At 38.6% G+C, this 18,719-nt stretch overlaps 1 protein-coding gene across 2 annotated transcripts in view; it reads left to right on the top strand.

Moving 5' to 3' along the window:
- Window positions 1–1,554: 1,554 nt before the first annotated feature.
- CD96 (CD96 molecule) overlaps window positions 1,555–18,719 on the top strand; it is a 90,136-nt gene continuing 72,971 nt past the window's right edge. For both annotated transcript variants that reach the window (XM_055316229.1, XM_055316228.1), the window contains exons 1-2: window positions 1,555–1,687; window positions 3,606–3,959. In XM_055316229.1, the coding sequence (XP_055172204.1) occupies window positions 1,627–1,687; window positions 3,606–3,959 (415 nt within the window). In that variant the 5' untranslated portion in view covers window positions 1,555–1,626. The remainder of the gene's footprint in view (window positions 1,688–3,605; window positions 3,960–18,719) is intronic.

Here is an 18,719-nt window from a genome sequence, read left to right as displayed (position 1 = left end):
CTCTGAAAACATCCCTGTCAATACCACCTGACCCAACACCTCCAGTGATCTGAGAGTAAGTATGCAGGTGGAGATGGGAGTAGGAACAAAGCAGAGTCTCAGGAGCTCTGGGCTAGGAAATAAGTAACTCCATCTTTTGATCTTTGCCAGAAACATTAGCTTTGTGGTGAGGAACATGTGTGATGGTTGTCATGGCAAGTGTTTGCAGTGGCAGTACAGGGGTGAGGTAGCCTGGTGTAGAGGGTAGAGGGTAGTCTGGACATCCAGGGCAGCAACTCCTGTTTCACTACGTGCAAATCTCTGTTCCCCCAGCTAAATTCTGGTCCTCTAAATGGCAGAGATGATGCCTTATGTCTTGGCATCGTCGATATTCCTTCTATGTCCTCGTATAGGGACAGATCAGTATATTATGATGTCGTGATATACGATGACAATATACAAGATGACATGGACTGAATGGTCTCCCTGTGACCTCAAAAGAGCATCCACCTCAGGAACACAGCTCAACCTTCTTGTTTGTCTTTTAGGCTTGCTGGCTGCTGCCTTTATTGTAGTAGTGAAACTAGGGTCACATTTCACCAATTGTTGATATGCTTGCATGTAAATACATATTTACGCGTCTTTATTCTTTGCTCATCAACCCCATGCTGTAATCCTCAACCTAACGCTTGTTCTCTTAAGTTTGGAAGGTGAAGACAGCCCATTTTATCTCAAGCTGGACCAGTATTGGCATCGTATCTGCCAGGGAAGTCATCCTATACCAGGAGTCACTTCTCTAAGCCCCTGAGAATCTCAGTCCTCTGTAAATGGAATTAATGGGGCAGATATCACAGGCCCGGTAGCTGGCTGAGGTAGGAGGCTCTCTACCTTTGGATCCAGATTGTTTCAGCCTTACTCTATCTAGTTTTTGGCTGAGGCAACAACAACAATGAGAAAAACCCCTCCAGCCAGCAGGGTGGAAGATTTCCCTGCCCGACCTCCTCCCTAGGCCAGATGAGGAGAAGAGGAACCGCCCCTCTTCACCTCCCCAATGCCAGGAAATGTGGGTTTTCCTGCCATATGGGTGACAATAAAATTCGGTTTGATAGCTGATGTTACACCCTGTTACTTTTCAGATCTTATTAAAATTACACGTGTTAATCCTTTGTTCTTTCACCCGGGAGCAATTCTGGAAAGAAAACATATTTTAAAAGTGAACAGAAAAACTGTTATCAAAGACACGGAGTTCACATTTGTTAAATGACTTTGTGTTCTTGAAATGTATAAAAAGCACATTATGAGTCGCTCTGCATGATTTCCTTTGTTTGGATTTTCGAAGCAGCAAGACTGACACAGAGATCCTGAAGCAGAGAATCTTTGGATCCCGAGAAGTCTTTTAACAAAGGTGACACACGCAATTTCAGAGAACAATTTCAACATTGTTCTGTCGAAGGTTATACTTAGCTCTGAACCACATTACTTTCCTGTCTACGTTTCATTTCCTGGGGTCTTGCTGAGTGGTAAGCAGACCCAGGCGTGCAGAAGGTTTGGGGTTTTTCTGCACAAATAGAGTAGCTGGAGTTTGCTTCAAGCTATCAGTTGACTTCTGTGATTATGGAGATGCTGGTGTGAGGCCTCCAGGAGACGATGGAGAAAAAATGGACCTACTGTGCTGTCTGCTCCATTATCCAAATACATTTCGTCAAGGGTAAGGCTTCCAGTTGTCCTTTCTTGTCAGATCAGCTGCTGTAGGGGCGAATGGGGCCTCTGTTCATTTAAAATGTGTGTGACTACTGCTGCCATTGATCACGAAGGCAGATCGTTGCTAAGGTTTTCAGTTACGAATTTAAGTGGCAGCTATTGGAAAGATGTTAGAGTCTAGAAATGATTACTAACGAACACTAAAAATGAGAAGGGAATGAGTGGTTTGTGCCACCGCTCTGAGACATTTTCACCCATTTCTTTCCTAAGGGGATCTCTGGAGTAACTGGGAAATTGTGCTTCTTGGAAACGAAATGCTCTCCAAATGGTAGTCAGAACAACTCCGAAATACTAAAAAAATCACAAAGCCGTTGGTGCTACGGGATCCTTGCTCAACTTTTCTCTCTCTCGAGGATCCTTTTTCTTTTGTATGTAACAAGCATTCCTCCTCCAAATACTAATGTCTTTGGGAGTTGAACATATGTTGAATTTTAATGAGGCGTGTGTAGGTATGGACCTGGAAGACAAAGTAGGGTCCTTACAACAGTGGGAGCCAGTGCCTTCAGGGCCTATTTAAAAATAGCAGGAGGAAAGATTTGTTCTGCATTCTGTAGCATGGGGGAATTAGAGTGAGCCTGAGTGTCTCAAGAATTAACTATGCTTTACAGATATAGCTACAAAGATTTTCAGGAGAATTTCTAAGTCAAAGGAGACTTTGGAATACAATGCTGTGGATAGAATCAGAGGCATATTATCAGTCAAAGGAGAGCTTATAGGGAGTGACATTTAACTGTACTAACCTCTGCCTACCCAAACTTTTGAATCCATAAAAGTGTAATAATTCCCATTTGTCAAGTACCTTTGAGAGCCTTGTTTCTTCTCCATTGCTTGTCATCTTCTTATCTTTTTCCTTTGTGGCACTTGTCATATTAATATATCCTTCCTGGAACGGTGTTCCATTAATGCTAAGATTGAGGCCTCCACTATTGAAGGCATGTCAAAGGCCCAATGCTTAACATATTTTAAGTGCCTTGTACCATGTGGTCAGAGAGCTGATGGGAGAGAATCTTCTTCATTTATGTCTAGTATTTCAAAGTGTTGATAATAGATGCCGACCGCAGTTTATCTTTAGTGGAAACTCTACCTGAGGTATTTTCTCCCTTCCTCTCCTCAGGAGCTCTAGCTTCATGGACATGAAGGTATTTTTGATCTTCATATTGAATGTCAAATTTCTTACTCTTCTCAACTGAATGGAGAGTCAGTTTACATGTTATGAAGGTTATAGAAAAGGCACAGGCTCGAGGCAACGAAATCCATGTTCTTCTACTTTTACTTATGTGTGACTTTAAACAAATCACCTAATCACCCTGTGCCTCAGTTTCCTCTTTGGTAGAGTGTTAACAACATCATTCTGTAGTATGTGAGCAGGATTCAATAAAATAGCCTACATATATTTTTAAAAACAACTATACACATATCAGGGTTTTTTTCAGTTTCAGAAGATGTTATTGTTGTGTTATAGGCAGCTGTTGATTCATAAAACCAAATAAAAAGAAAAAGAAAAAGAAAGAAAACTCAGTTGTATTCATTGTAAAAGTAGTTGTCATAAGTTTGCTGGTGGGCTTCAATTTCTGAATTGGCTTAATTTTATTCACAGGTAGTCAGAGAACTTAAATTATCCTTTGGGCAGAGCAACAGACAAAGAGATGAATATTCTTCTAGTGTCCTTCAGCAAATGCTTCCTCATTTATACTGTGTCTCTGCTTCTCTATTGGGATCACACACAGGCTCCCTCCTACACATAAGGCAACCAGGGAGAAAATTCTTCAGTAGCTCCCTCGCCTCACCAAAGTGACCAAGGTTTTTAAAGAAGAGTCATTCCACATGAATCACGTAAACTAATGGCTCACATCCTTCCTTTTCAGGAGTATGGGGAAAAGCACCCAATGCAGAAGACACCTATGCTTTCCCTGGCTCTGATGTCAACCTGACCTGCCAAACAGAGAAGAAGGGCTTCTTGGTGCAGATGCAATGGTCCAAGGTCACTGATAAATTGGACCTGATTGCCCTTTATCATCCCAAATATGGCTTGCACTGTGCTAATGGCGGTCCCTGTGAGTCACTGGTGACTTACATAGAAACTCCCAGAAATGTGTCAATGTGGACTCTACACTTAAGGAACATGTCCTCCTCACTCACTGGAAAGTATGAGTGTACCTTTACTCTGTATCCAGAGGGTGTTCGGACTAGAATCTACAACCTACTCATTCAGACAAATGGTAAGCATAACTGGTGGATGGAAAGGGGCAAATGCTTTCATTCAGCTCTCACTGATTCGACGGACATGTATTCTGAAGCCAATCATGTGCTGGACAGGGTGCTAAGTACGCAGAGGTTGGGCAGAAGTGATATTGCCTGGGAAGGAAGACAGGAATTAATCAAATAATTCCACAAATACATGTAAAATTGTAGCAGCGATAAGTGATAAAGACTACAATGGTCTTGTGAAAGAGCCTGTCATGGAGGCCAGGGAAATTGACCCTGAGCAAGCAACACCTGAGCGGAGGTCTGAAGAAGGAGTAGACATTAACACCATTTAGGAGGTGGGAGGTTTGTGAGTGATCCAGGGAGAGGGAACAGCTTGTGAGAGGGGCTTTGCAGTGTTTGAGGAAATGGAAAAATGCCAGCGGGGCTGTGACGCAGAGGTTAAGGGATGAGGTGGGAGATATTGCAAGGACCAGATCATGTCAGATCTTGTCAGCCATATTTGAAGTTTTGATTTTTATATAAGAGCCAGAGGAAGACATTGAAGTATTCACAACAGAAGGATGGCATGACATTTATAATCTGGTTGTACTTGTGTCAGAAAAAGATCATGCTGGCTTCAGTAGGAGAATGGAGCAAAAATGGGCAAGAAAGAAAAGGTGGGAGCAAGCTAGAAGACAGTCCCCGTAGCCTGGAGGAGACAGAGTGATAGTTTGGGTAGACATAGAAAGAAACAACAAATTTAATGCTTCAGGCATAACTAGATGTGACTCGCTAATAGAATGGATATAGAACAATGGTAGTAGGAGTGAAGGAGGGAGAAAAATTTAAGGTGACATCAAGGTGGGGGATTGCCATTCACTGAAGGCAGAGGGAGCAGAGCAGATTTGTGGGGGAATGTCTGCAAGTCGGTTTGGGTATATGACATGTTTAGTATAGGGCAGGTAAAGGTACCAAGGAGGCTGCTGGGCATGTAGCATTCATACATTCTTGCTTTTGGAGGAACTGCATTTGGAGGCAGGAATCCTAGGCTTAAGTTCTAGCTCCTTTCTGGCCAAAAATAAATTTCACCTGGGGCCTTTCGTGTACATTCTCTGAGCCCATCTGGAAAATGATGATAATAATGCCTACCCTAAATTAGTTGGTCCTACAGTAAATGATTTCGATTTATACTAATGGAAAAGAATGAAAATGAAAGCCAACAAATGGAAAATGCACTGGAAATGAAATGTTTTTAACTCAGGAGCAAAGTAGCCTGTTACTATCAGAGAAAAACAACAAAAATTAACTCATGAAGACTGTACTAAAAGAGACACAGAACTGCCCAGGACAGGCAACAGGGATGGATTTACTACCTCCTCTCCATTTCTTACCAAGAGACAAGACCATGGTGTTGGAACAATCTACCTGTAGACCAGAAGCTTCTCTACCAATAGTTTACAGTGCCCTATTCCCATTGATGTTTTCCAGGAAAAAAGAAATACTTACGTTCAAATTGGGGATGACGTGGGGTGAGGTTGAATGAAGAGAAATAAGGAGACCTGTGTAGAACAGTGCTTAGCTACACATACTTTGGAGTATGATAGCCTGGACTTGAGTGTTGGCTCTGTTGTTTATTATATATTTATATTCAAGTCATTTTAAGCCTCTAAGGTTTTGTTTTCTTCCATAACAAATATGGATAATTATTGTACCTCCTATGCAGGTACCATTATTTTGATGATTAAATGGGATAATTTGTGTAAAGCACTTACCATAGCTCCTGCCAGAGAGTAAGAGTTTAGAAAAGGGTAGTTTTCATTAAGAAGAGTAATAATGATAATGAGTGAACTCTATTTATCAGTTCTTATTTAAGATGGATCCTCCTCCCTCTCTTTTTATATTTGCATAATTTGGAACCCAGTGGAACATTGAACGTACATTAGCACAAGTACACATTGACCTTGGCTTTCGATAAAGATTTTGTACCTTTTGCCTACATCTGTAAACTGTGCAATTACATCTCTGAGGATCTAAAGCCAACCCCATCGAGAATTGGCAACATGGATTGTAGTACCTTAGAGGAAATAAGGGATATGATCTAGCTCGACATGAGGATGGAGCTGGAGAAGAGGTAGTATGTTATCCGGGAAGGAGAGTGATGTTGCCTTTAAGGAAAGCATATTTCTTAAAATAAAGGGCAACTCAAGGAAGCCAAGTTTGTAGCTACTAAAAACTGCAAATCTCTGGAGGGGCAGAAGCCATGCCCACACGCTCTGCAGTTGGAAATTTCCCAGTCTTCTGATTGTAACTTTGCTGTTGGTCAGCTGGACCAGATGAAAAAAAAATGGCCTCAGTGTTAGAGAAATAGTTCTGATAATTTGTACTGAGTCCAAAGGGAGCAACATACAAAACTGCAAAACAGAAAGGGACAAAGCATCCTTCATTACAGAGTGACCAACAGTGTAAGCCTGGTAGAGAGTGAAGCAGTAGACACTTAACTCACATGAGGCAGGTGCCATTCAGAAGCCCTGTCAAGTCCCCCCCCCCCCATGACACATCCTTTTTCTCCTTTAATCCTTTGATCTTCACTCCCTGCTTCTCTGACTCCTGCCATTTCCCTCGTACATCCCTGTGAGATCTTCAGGTTGGCAAGCTAGTTGGATAAGCAAAGCACATGTGAAGTGTAAATACTCATGAAGCACATGGACACAAGCAAATTGAAGTGGTGGAGAAAAATCTAAATATGAAAATCTGAAGGACCGCAGGCAGTCGGGACCTCTTGTTTCACTTCTGTTGTCTTCTGAGCCATTCTCCTCCCTGTGTTCACAAAACAGTGTATGTCTAAATTCTGTTCCCATGTTCCCCGAGGGCCTGAGAATGGATTCTGTTCTTTTTTCCCAATATTTTGTTCCTGTGTGAGCTGGTGCTCTGAGGCTGCGGACGAGGGTAGAAATGATGATAAACAGTTGGACATTTGCTGCTTTTTCATTTTCACCTGACAGGGTTTCCTCCTAGGTTAGCTTTCAAGCTATCCCAAGAAACCCAGTTTTCTGAGTAAAGCCCTGAGTTGTTATAATCCCGGTTTCCTTAATTTGAATGCAACTGGACTCACAGTGCCTGAGATTGTATGATTTTGGTGCATTTTGAAATTTGAAGTTACTAGGCTCTGTTACAAAAGTGCAATGTGACTTTAATTTCCCAGATCAGGATAAAAGCCTTAGAGGGCTGGGATCCCTGGGTGGCGCAGTGGTTTAGCGCCTGCCTTTGGCCCAGGGCATGATCCTGGAGACCCGGGATCGAATCCCACGTCGGGCTCCCGGTGCCTGGAGCCTGCTTCTCCCTCTGCCTATGTCTCTGCCTCTCTCTCTCTCTCTCTCTGTGTGTTTGTGTGACTATAATAAATTAAAAAAAAAAAGCCTTAGAGGACTATTAATGTTTTTATTGAAAGCGGTGGGGGGAGGGGGGAAGAAATAATGGTAATATAAGAAGGAGGAGGCGGGTTGAGAGAAGTAGTACAGAATATGATAAAAGAACTATTATATTCTGTTATGAGTAATGGAATAAAATATTTTAATAATATAATCTTGATAACTTGTCTATGTTCTTTGACTTCTTTCCAGTTTTCTTGGGATATAATTGACAAATGACATTGTGTTTGTTTTAGGTGTACACAGATGATTTGATACTTGCATGTATCATGAAATGATCACCACAATAAGTTTAATTAATATTCATCACCTCATAGAGTTAATTTTTTTCTTGTGATGAGCACTTTTATTTATCTCTTAGCAACTTTCAAACATATGATACAATATTGTTAGCTTTAGTCAACATGCTGTATATTTTATCTCCAGAATTTATTTATCTTAGAAGTTTGTACCTTTTGACCTTCCTCATGTATGTCACCCCCACTCCCCTTTCTGGCAACTGCCAGTCTGTTCTCTGTATCTACGGGGTTCATTGTGGTTTGTTTTTTAAGATTACACATATAAATGAAATCATACAGTATTTGTCTTTCTTTGCTCGAGGTCCATCCATGTTGTCACAAATGGCAGGATTTCCTTCTTTATGAATGAACAATATTTCCTCGAATATTAGAATATTTTCTTTATCCATTCATCCACCAGTAGACACTTGGGTTGTTTCTATGTCTTAGCTATTGTAAATAGTGCAGCAATAGACCTGGGGAGGCTAGATACCTTTTCAAGATAGTGATTTTATTTCCTTTAGATATATGCCTAGAAGTGGAAATGCTGGATCATATGGTAGTTCTATTTTTATTTTTAAAAAATATTTATTTATTTGAGAGAGAGAGAAAATCTTCAAAGAGACTCCCTGCTGAGCGTGGAGCCAGAGGCTAGGCTTGATCCCGCCACCTGTGAGATCATGACCTGAGCCAAAACCAAGAGCGAGAAGCTTGACCCACTGACCACCCAGGCACCCTGATAGTTCTATTTTTAATTTTCCGAGGAGCTTCCATACTGTTTTCCAGAATGGCTGCACCAATTTACACTTCCACCGACAATTCACAAGTCCTCCGTTTTCTTCATATCTGTTCCTATATTTGTTATCTTTTTGAGAATAGATATTTTAACAGGTGTGAGGTGATATCTTACTGTGGTTTTGATTTGCATTTCCCTGATGATTAGTGATGTCAGGCACCCTTTCCTTGCCTACTTGATACTTAGATATCTTATTTGGAAAAATGTCTATTCAATTTCTCCATTTTTAAATTGGATTGTATATTTTGTTGTCATTGTTGTTGAGTTGTATGAGTTGTTTATATATTTTGGATGCTAACCCCTTATCAGATATGTGATTTATAAATATTTTCTTCCATCCCATAGGTTGTCTTTTCATTTTATTGATGTTTTCCTTTTCCAGAAAGAAACTTTTTAGTTTGATGCAGTCCCATTGTTTATTTTTGCCTTTGCTCTTGGTGTCAAATCCAAAAAATCGTTGCCAAGACCAAAAAATCATTGCCTCTGTGTTTTCTTCTACAAGTGGTATGGTTTGGGGTTTTATGTTCATGTTTTTTATCTGTTTTTATTTGACTTTATGTATGGTATAAGACAGGAGCCCAGTTTCTTTCTTTTGCATGCAGTTCTCCAGTTTTCCCAACACCATTTACTAAAGAGATTGTCTTTTCCCCATTTCGTATTCTTGGCTCCTTTCATAATGACATTATTATAAATTAACTAACCCTACATGGGGGTTTATTTCTGGGCTCTCTATTTCATTGATCTGTGTGTCTCTTTTATAGCATAATTTGTTTTTGAACTTGAATGCTATCTCTTCTTCAATCTTTATCCTACATATACTTTTGAGTGCTTACATATACTTTTTGAGTGCTACATATACTTTTTGAGTGCTACATATACTTTTTGAGTGCAAGGCACCAGTGATACAATACAGACATGACTCTGTCATCAGGAATCATGAAGTCCAACGGGAATAGACACAAAATAATCAATTAAGCAGAAGAAAAGGGTCAAATTGCGACAGTGAGATGTACTCTTGCGGTAGGAAGATCAAGAAGGGTTTCCTGGGGAAGTGATGCTTGAACAGGAGTTAACCAGGTAAATGTGGGGAACACAGCTTTACAGAAAACAGGATGTGTTAAAGGCTCTGTGGTAGTAAGGAGATATTGCAACAGTCAGGGCTTTTTTTTTTTTTTAAGATTCTATTTATTTATTCATGAGAGACATACAGAGAGAGGCAGAGGCAGAGGAAGAAGTAGGTTCCCTGATGTGGCACTCGATCCCAGGACCCTGGGATCACGATCTGAGGCAAAGACAGATGCTCAACCACTGAGCCACCCAGGTGCCCTCTGTGGAGGGTTTTAAAATGTATTATGGCTTAAGCAGGATTAAAAGGAAAGCAGTCGAAGATGAGGCTAGAGAGATTGAATGGTTCAGTGAAGTTTTATCTTTATCCTAGGAGCTGTGGAAACTAACTGGAAGGTGGTTGTTGATTCTTTATCAAAATTTTGCGTTTCAAAAAGATTTTTGTGGCAACAGCGTAGAGAACAGATTGAGTAAAGGTAGAGAGGATAAGGTAAATCAGTTAAGACAGGACGGAAATCTAAGTGAGAGATGCTAGTAACATTGAGTAGAGTGGCAGTGAGGTACATGGGGAGGAATGTTCAAACTAGAAATATATTTAGGATATTCACCCTACAGGATTTGATGTTGGATTGCACATGTGAAATGAAGAATAAAAAGCAGTATCAAGGATGATGCTTTGGTTTTGGTTTCAGATGTGTGGAACAGAAAAAAAAAATGGGAGAATTACTCAGTAATTCAGTGTTAGGAAAAACTAGAGGACAATCCAAACGTGCAGGGATTGTTTTGAGTTTGAATTTGATTATGTACATGTGGAGTTAGACCTGAAGTTGACACATTCAAGAGATGTCAAGGAAATGGGTAGATATACAACTCCTGCTCTAGAAGAAAGCTTTAAGCTGAAGATACAAATTGGTGAGGTATCTGAGTGTATGCTAACTGAGGTTTTGGGAGTGAAAGAAATGTAGGCAGAGAAAATCAAGTGAGAAAAGCAATGTGCCCGTCAACTGAGATAGATGGAGAAAGATAAATCTTCAAAGGAAATAGAAGAGTAACTAAAGAGGCAGCAGTAAAATCAGGAGAGGAGTTGGCTCACAAAAGAAAACGAGAATGACAATATTTCGTGACAGGAGGTAGCTATCAATTCTGATGTTTCTGAAAGGACAACATGGTTATTGGATTGTATTTAGGAACAAGGTTGTTATTGATCATCTTCACAGAAGCTGTTTTTGTAGAGCAGAAGGCAAATGGAAGTCAGACTCAAGGGAGCAGAGGAGTGAGTATGAGGCAAGGAAAAGGAGACAACAAATGTTGATGCAACTGCTAACAAGTCTGTCAGGAGTGAGTGGAAGGCTAGGAGTGCTCGCATGAGTGCTTGCATTGGCATTTTGCTGGGAGCAGGATGGTTTTAATTAATGCAAGACGCTTGACTAAGCTTTAAAATCAAGTCAGAGTTGAAAGAGTATAGTTAAATACACCATACTGTTCACTTAGTACAATAAATAAACTAAGGTTTCGGAGAATATAGGCACAATGAGATCTATAACATTAGTACTATGGCTAATGGACAAAAGGACATTCTTAAAAAATTCTGTAACAGAAGGGAAGGAAGTTGGGGCAAAAGCACAGGATGACGGCAGTGCCCTTCTCTATTTTCTTGAAAATGGGAAACATGGGGCCCCTGGATGGCACCGTTGGTTGAGCATCCAACTCTTGGTTTCGGCTCACCTTGTGATCTCAGGGTCCTGAGATCAAGCCTCATATTGGGCTCTATGCTCCTTGTGGGGTCAGCTTGGGATTCCCTCTCCCTCTCTCTCTCTGCACCTCCTGCTCGTTCTCTCCTTCTCTGTCTCTCTCTAAAATAAATAAATCTTTTTAAAAATAAATAAATAAAATAGGAAACAAAGTTATCTTCAGGTAGAGAGAGGGAGAAGGCTTCATCAAAGGAGGTTGGAAAATTTTGAAATAGTTTCTATGAATAGAGGGAAAATGAGTTCCCTAGGTAAATGCATTTGGATTTTCTGTTCATGTTGAATATTCATTTGAGTATGATAAGAAATTGTAGTGAAGACAATTTGGCAGAAGTGCTTGGCTGCTTAGATCTGGGCATTAAAAAGTAGCTAGTTGAGTTCACTATTGGACTCCCTGTATACTAATGGGAGGAAAACAAGAGCCAAAGGACTTGGGATAATAACAAGAATGTCACCGAAATGGTGGACTATAGAACTCTAGATAGATGATGAGAGAAGCAAAGAAAAGAAAGCTGATGGGTTGGGAGAAAGTAGAGATCAACTCATTTAAAGTCTCAATGAAGACAGAGAACAGGAGAGACAACATTAGTTGCACAAAACAACCAGCAGGAGTGATTTTGTAGGTGAAGCAATTATGTGTGGCTCAAAAGGTCCAAATTTGATGGTGAAAGTGGAAAGCAGAAATGGAGTGGAGAAAGTGGGGAATAACAGTGGCAGTCCTGAGAGGCCAGATAGTGAATAGGTCAACTGAGAGGTTACTGAAACCACTCAGGATTAGATCTAAAGACAAATAATGGATGAGGCCTGGGACATCAGAGTAGGAGCTGGAAAACTTGAAGGACCAGATAGTAAATATTTTAGGCTTTGTCCACACAGCCTGTACAGCCTCTGTCAAAACTGTTCAACTCTGCTGTAGCATGAAAGCACTTATAGACAATATATAAGTGAATGGGCCTGTGTTCCAGTAGAACTTTATTTACAAAAATAGCCACTAGATTCAGCCCACAGGCCATAGTTTGGCAATCCCTGAATCGGAGGATAATAGTGAATTTGGGGGAGAGAAGGATTAGTTTTTCTCAAAGTGTGCTGCTTATAGCTGGCAATACTCAAGATGACTTCAGATGATTCATGGAAAAATATTAAAAGCTCTAATTGGGGAAAATTTCAAACATACAACATTATATAGAATAGTACAATGAGCTCCCATGTACTGAACATGCAACTTTAATCATTATTAACTTACAGACAATCTTGTTTCACTTAAACTCTTAGCAACATGCCACCTCCCAGATTAAAGACAATCCAAGATATCTTATTTATTTTAGAATGATTCTTTAAAAGAGATATATATATATATATATAAAATAGCCACGATACCACTACCAGAACTAAAAAAAACTAGTAAATTCTTAATACCATTAAATATCCAATTGAGCTCATAGTTGTTATTTTTACATTTTGGTTCTTTAAATTGGATTCACATAAACTCAAAGTGTTGTGATCATTGCAAAACTCCCCCCCTTTTTTAAAATATTTTATTCATTTATGAGACAGAGAGAGAGCCTGTGAGCGAAGTGGGGGAGGAGCAGAGGGAGAAGAAGAAGCAGGGAGTCTTGATCCCAGGACCTCCAAGATCATGACCTGAGCCAAAGGCAGCCATTTAATCAACTGAGTTGCCCAGACACTTCAAAACTCTCTTTTAATCTAAAGGTTATTTTATATTTCTTATTTTTTCTTTCAAGTAAATTTGACTCTTTATCCTGTAAAATTATCACAGCCTGGATTTTGCTCTTATATCTCATGTTCCTCTTTCACTAGTTCGTTGCATATGGAGATTTGATCACATTAACTTTGTTTTTACTTTTTGATTTTTGGCACAAGTACTTCAGAGATGATGTTGCATAGTTACATCAGAGGCACATAATGTCTGGTTGTGTGATGTTAACCACCATTGATGAGTATTGCCTGGATCCATTAATTCATTATGGGTTGACAAATAGTGATGCTCAAATTCTATCCTTCTTGTATTTATTACCTGAAGTCTGCTTATAGAGAAATTTCCTCTCATGAGCCAATTATTTATTGATGTGCAGTTTGTATAAGAAAAGCAGAACAGATACTTGATTCTTTCCCTTTATTTGTAAGTTTTAAAAATGAACTGGTTCACTAGCACTCTTATAAACTGACCAAAAAGTATTTTGTATTATGAATTCATATGAATTTGAACATATTGATGAATTTCAGTTTTTTATGGTGATTATCCTTATTATGCTGAAATGTGCCTAAATTTCTACTTTTGTGTTTCTCTAATGCTTTTTTTCCTATATTTTCTCTGTTTTTCTTTTCTGTAGCTTAGAAAGTATCTATTGACCTATAATCCAATTCAGAAATTTTATTTTTGTGTGATGTCCAGTTAAGTTTTCAACCCAATCAGATTAATTCTTAATTTCTGATCTTATGTTTTTAAGTTACTATTTTGGGTAGATTTTTAATTCTTTGATCAGATTATCCATCTTTTCATTTACTCCATCTTTTTCTCTATTCTTGAATACATTTAAAAAGTTATTTTAATATTCTTGTTGGATAACTTCAATGTCATGATCATTCTTATGTATGTTTCTATGTTTATTTTCTCTCTCTTTCTCCCTCTTTTTGCAACTTCCTCCAGCATATCTCTTCTTTTCATTATAACTCTTGAAGATATATATATATTATATATTATATATTTATAAAATAAACCCAACAGAACAGTGCTAAAATTAATGGTTTAAAAAATTTCTGTTCTTAAAGACATTAAGAGGGAAAAAAAGAAATATATAGTATTTTATATTTACCCATGTATTTACCATTTCCTCTGCTCTTCATTCCACCTCATGGCATGATGTTACTATTTGGTATCATTTACTTTCAGCCTAAAGAACTTACTTTAGAATTTTATATAAGACAAATCTACTTGCGGAATCCTTTTTTTTTTTTTTCATTTTTATTTTTGAAGGATACTTTCACTGAATGTAGCATTCTTAGTGGGCTGTTTTTTCTTTCAGCATTTTGAATATATCTTCTGATCTCCTTTGTTCCTTGTGAGAAGTGAGCCATTGTATTATTGGTCTCTGCATGTGATTTGTTTTGTTTTTCTTACTGATTTCAATTGCTACTTCCATAATTTTCTCTTTGTTTTTGGCTTCCAGCAGTTTGATATTCATATGCCTAGGTGGGTTTTTCTTTGTGTTTAACTTTTTTGAGTTTTAAGATTCCTGGAGGTGTCTTTTACCTTTGCAGAAAGTTTTTAAAAATCAAATAAGAAGCCTTTATTTCTTCAAACATTTGTTCTGTCCCACTCTCTTTCATCTTTCCTGCCATGACTCCCATTTCATACTTGTTAGAACCTTTGATTCTGTCCTAGATAATTTACATATATATATTTAGATTTATTTTGGGGGGGGTGGAGAGAAGGCACAGGGCAGGGGGTGCAAAGGGAGAGAGAGTCCTAACCAGACTCCACACTGAGTGCAGTGTCCAATGTGGGGCTCAATCTCATGACCCTGAGATCATGACCTGTGTCTGATGCTTAACCAACTGCACCACCTAGGTGCCCTTAGATCATTTATATTGATCAATATTCAAATACACTGATTCTTTCTTCTGCCATCATCCCAAATTGGCTATTGAGAATCCCTAGTTAATTTTTCATCATTTTTGTTATTGACTTTTCAACTCTAGAACAATTATTTGGTTCATTTGATAGTTTTTTATTTCTCCACTAGGATTCCCTATTTATTGAGTCATTTTCATCATATTTTGTCTTAATCCTGTGAACATACTTCCAGGAGCTGCTGTAATGTCTGTTAAATCCAATGTAGGGCCTACTCAGAATCAATTTTAACTAACTGCCTTTTTTTCTGAGTATGGATTACTCTTTCCTCTTCATGTATCATCTTTTTTTTGTTAAAATCTAGACATGAATAATAATAATAATGTGACAGCTCTAGATCCAGTGGGGTTTTTTTTTAGGTTTTCTTAATTTTTTTAAATTTTGGTAACTATTCATACCTAAATTATAAAACCTATTTCCTCTTCAGTGTGTGGCTATTGATTTTTCTACTCAACTTTTTATAAGAATTATTATGTCTTTACTTTGGTTTCCAAGGAATTGCCCCTGCATTGGCAAAGCTCCTTTATTGGTCCACCAATGAATTTGACAAAAGTTGTACTCAAATTCCTCAGGCCTATTAGGCCTCCACCCTCTACATATAGATGTATGTGTGTGTTGGATTAGGGGGAGGAGGTGGTTAGAGGGTTCATGCAGAGTTGCAGACAGTTTCATGGTCTCCTTTGGGTTTGGCTTTTCAGAAAGCTCTCTGAGGTCTCCCCACTCCCCCGTGTAGTTATTTTCTCAGTCAGCCTAGGATGAGCAGATAATTCATCTGAGCTATTTCATGACTCAAATTTCCAGAATCTCTGTGTTAAATGTCTGTCTGGTCTGCTACTCACTCCAAGTGGGATTTGCAAACCCACGCTAACCAAGCTTCAGTTTTTCTCTGTTTCCTACCAAATTTGTGCCTGTTAGCTAACAAAGTGAAGGATCTTCACACTCAAACCTAATTTAAGTCTGCTTCTTCTGGAAGAAAAGCTGCTGTTTTTTGCAGCCAGCTCCAAGATGGTAAAGCTTCTTTCTCACTGACAATGCTGGGGAAGGGAATGGAAGGATCCCTAGGTGAGAAGAGTAGAGTCTTGCTATTCTTAGTGAAATTCTAGCATTTTTCCAAGAAGAGATGCTTCCCAATTATGTTTGCCTTTGGTCTTGAAATGATGGTTTTTATACATTTGCTTGGTTTTATACATGCCTGTTTTACGGACCTTTCCATGGCCCCATAGCCATAAGCACTTCAACCGTCCCCCTACCCCATTTATAATACTTCTATTTTATCTTCATTTAAAAATATATATTTATTACTACTCTCTTCCCTATAGCAATGATTTATGTTTAGTGCTAAAGGTGAGCGTAGATTCAACACTTATCTCAGCTTTTATGTAAATGCCTCTCCAGTCTAAAGTGTATTCTACTGGAGAATCCTCAGGAAGTGCTCATGGGACCAATATGCCCTGAGTTCTTATACATGGTTCTGACAGGTTTTATGTCGTCTTCATATCAAAAGGCTAATTTTGCTGAATAAAATCCTTAGGTCACATTTTCTTTCCTTGAGTACATTAAATATGTTGCTACCCTATTTTCTGGTATAATGAGTGGCTGTCAAAAAGCTAATAATAATCCCATTTTCTGTAACTGACTTTTTAAAAATACCATTATAATAATATGCCTTAATGTCTATTCTGAACCCATTTCCCTACTTTTGCAGTATAATCTTTCAATATGTATTTCTTTTTTTAAAGATTTTATTTATTTACTCATAAGAGAACAGAGAGAGAGAGAGAGAGAGAGAGAGAGAGAGAGAGGCAGAGACACAAGCAGAGGTAGAAGCAGGCTCCATGCAGGGAGCCTGACGTGGGACTCGAACCCGGGACTCCAGGATCGCGCCCTGAGCCAAAGGCAGGCGCTAAACCACTGAGCCACCCAGGGATCCCCTGAGCTTTCTTCCTTCTTGCCAGTTAATTCATTTACCAGTCTTGCTAAAATTTTTTGCAGCTCATATCATTTTCCTTATTTCTATTACCTCATTTTGAATTATTAGACTCTAGTGTTTATTCATTGTGAAATTCTTTTTTTCTAATATGCCATCATTGTTGTGGGGATATTCTTTTGCTCTCTTTTCTTCTTATAGTATCTTCATATGTGATTCAACCCCATTCCTTTTCTATTGCTCATGCTTAAGGTAAATGCATGTTGATTTTTGCCGTGGAAGGGTGGCCTAGGCTAGCTTTTGTAAAGTCTTCAGTGCCCCTAGAGTCCTCTCTTCTGTTAGTTTTGAGGTAAATGATATGCCATTGTACTTTCTGAGATATACTTCCTCTCCTCCTATCCCTCACTTTTATCTAAATTGCCCGTTTGCTTTCTCCTATTGGACCTGTCCTGTTTAATTTGGATTCTCAGGGGTTTCTTCACAGTATGGGATCTGTCTGAAAAGCACCCTGTGTTCCAGCACTGCTGTGCCTCTTCTTGTTTCCCTTGAAGGCACTGGTAATCTGGTGCCTGCAAACTCATTTCTCCATTTCTGCTGCTATTCTCAGACTAGTCTGCATGTCTTTCCAGTGATTACCTGTTGCTTTTTGGGGGCAGTTATCTAGTTCTGGGGGGCATCAGAAGCCCAGTCAATTTTCCTGTTTCTGCTCAGTTGCTGATACCACAGTGGTCCAGTGATTTGTCCCCACCTATTATGGGGGGTATATTGTTAATTAGTGTTCCTATATGTATCGCCTATGTGTTTTTAGGTTTGCTACTCTAGTTAACTTTGTCTGTTTCTATAGGGAGTTTCAGGAATATTAAAAAAGTCAGATCGGTTGCATTCCCAACTTCCCAGAACCTGGATAAACTTTACAAAAACCTAATACTTATATATTTGAGTAATGTACATTAAAATACAATTAACATATCAAGTGGATTTCCTGTGCTTCTCAAATATTAGTGTCTAGATCATTCTCTGTTTAAAATAAACTTATATAAGTAAAACAATTACAAAAAATCCAATTACAATAATATCAAGAATAAAATTAAATAATAGCAATGGTGGTATGTAGTCCCGGCAAACAATTTTTGGTGGAGTATACAAATAACTCCATTTGGGGAAAAAAAAACTCCATTTGGAAGTACTGTTATAGCTAAATTGTTTTAACTATAAAGGGCAGGGCCTTTTTTTTTAAATTATGGGGTTGGAGGAACATTTGGAAGCAGTAATGAGGAACAAGGAAAGCACTGATCCCACCTCCTAATCTTGAGGAAATAAGGGTATGAGAAAATAAACAGCTACTACTTGAGAGTGATGCAGGGAAGATGTGACCTACTGGGAAGGCCTGGTTTCAATTAAGGGAGGAGGAAAGAATTATCAGTAAAGAAGATAGCTTCTATTACTGAGAGATTGGAATGTAACAAAGTCCTCCTACAGTCTAGATGTAACATTCCAGACTGAGAAATATTCCACTTCAAAAAATATGCTGTTGATAATAATGAGAATACTCATGCCCATTAAATTCATGGAATTTATGTTAAGTAGCTGAATGGTCAGAAGAAAGCTATTAGTATAAGGATGGTCCTTGCTATATTGGTTATAATAGTTTAAATAAACTAAAAGCCCAAACTGAAAGAACACATTATTCAGTAATTGGAAATGACAAAACAAATGATGATGTGTATATGTGACAGCATGACATAAAGTCTGAAAATTTCAACCACAAATAGCTTAAGAATCACGCAAAACATTTTATGTAAACATACAGTAATGTTTGTTGGTTAAAAGGACTGCAAAGTATGAGAAAACATATGCATACAAACAAGATTTGTATGGACATGGAAAAAAGAAAAGCG

Source organism: Nyctereutes procyonoides, unplaced genomic scaffold (assembly GCF_905146905.1).
Source record: "Nyctereutes procyonoides isolate TBG_1078 unplaced genomic scaffold, NYPRO_anot_genome, whole genome shotgun sequence".
NCBI lineage: Eukaryota > Metazoa > Chordata > Mammalia > Carnivora > Canidae > Nyctereutes > Nyctereutes procyonoides.
Note: the sequence above shows the minus strand (reverse complement) of the source record. Positions and strands in the feature narration are given on the sequence as shown.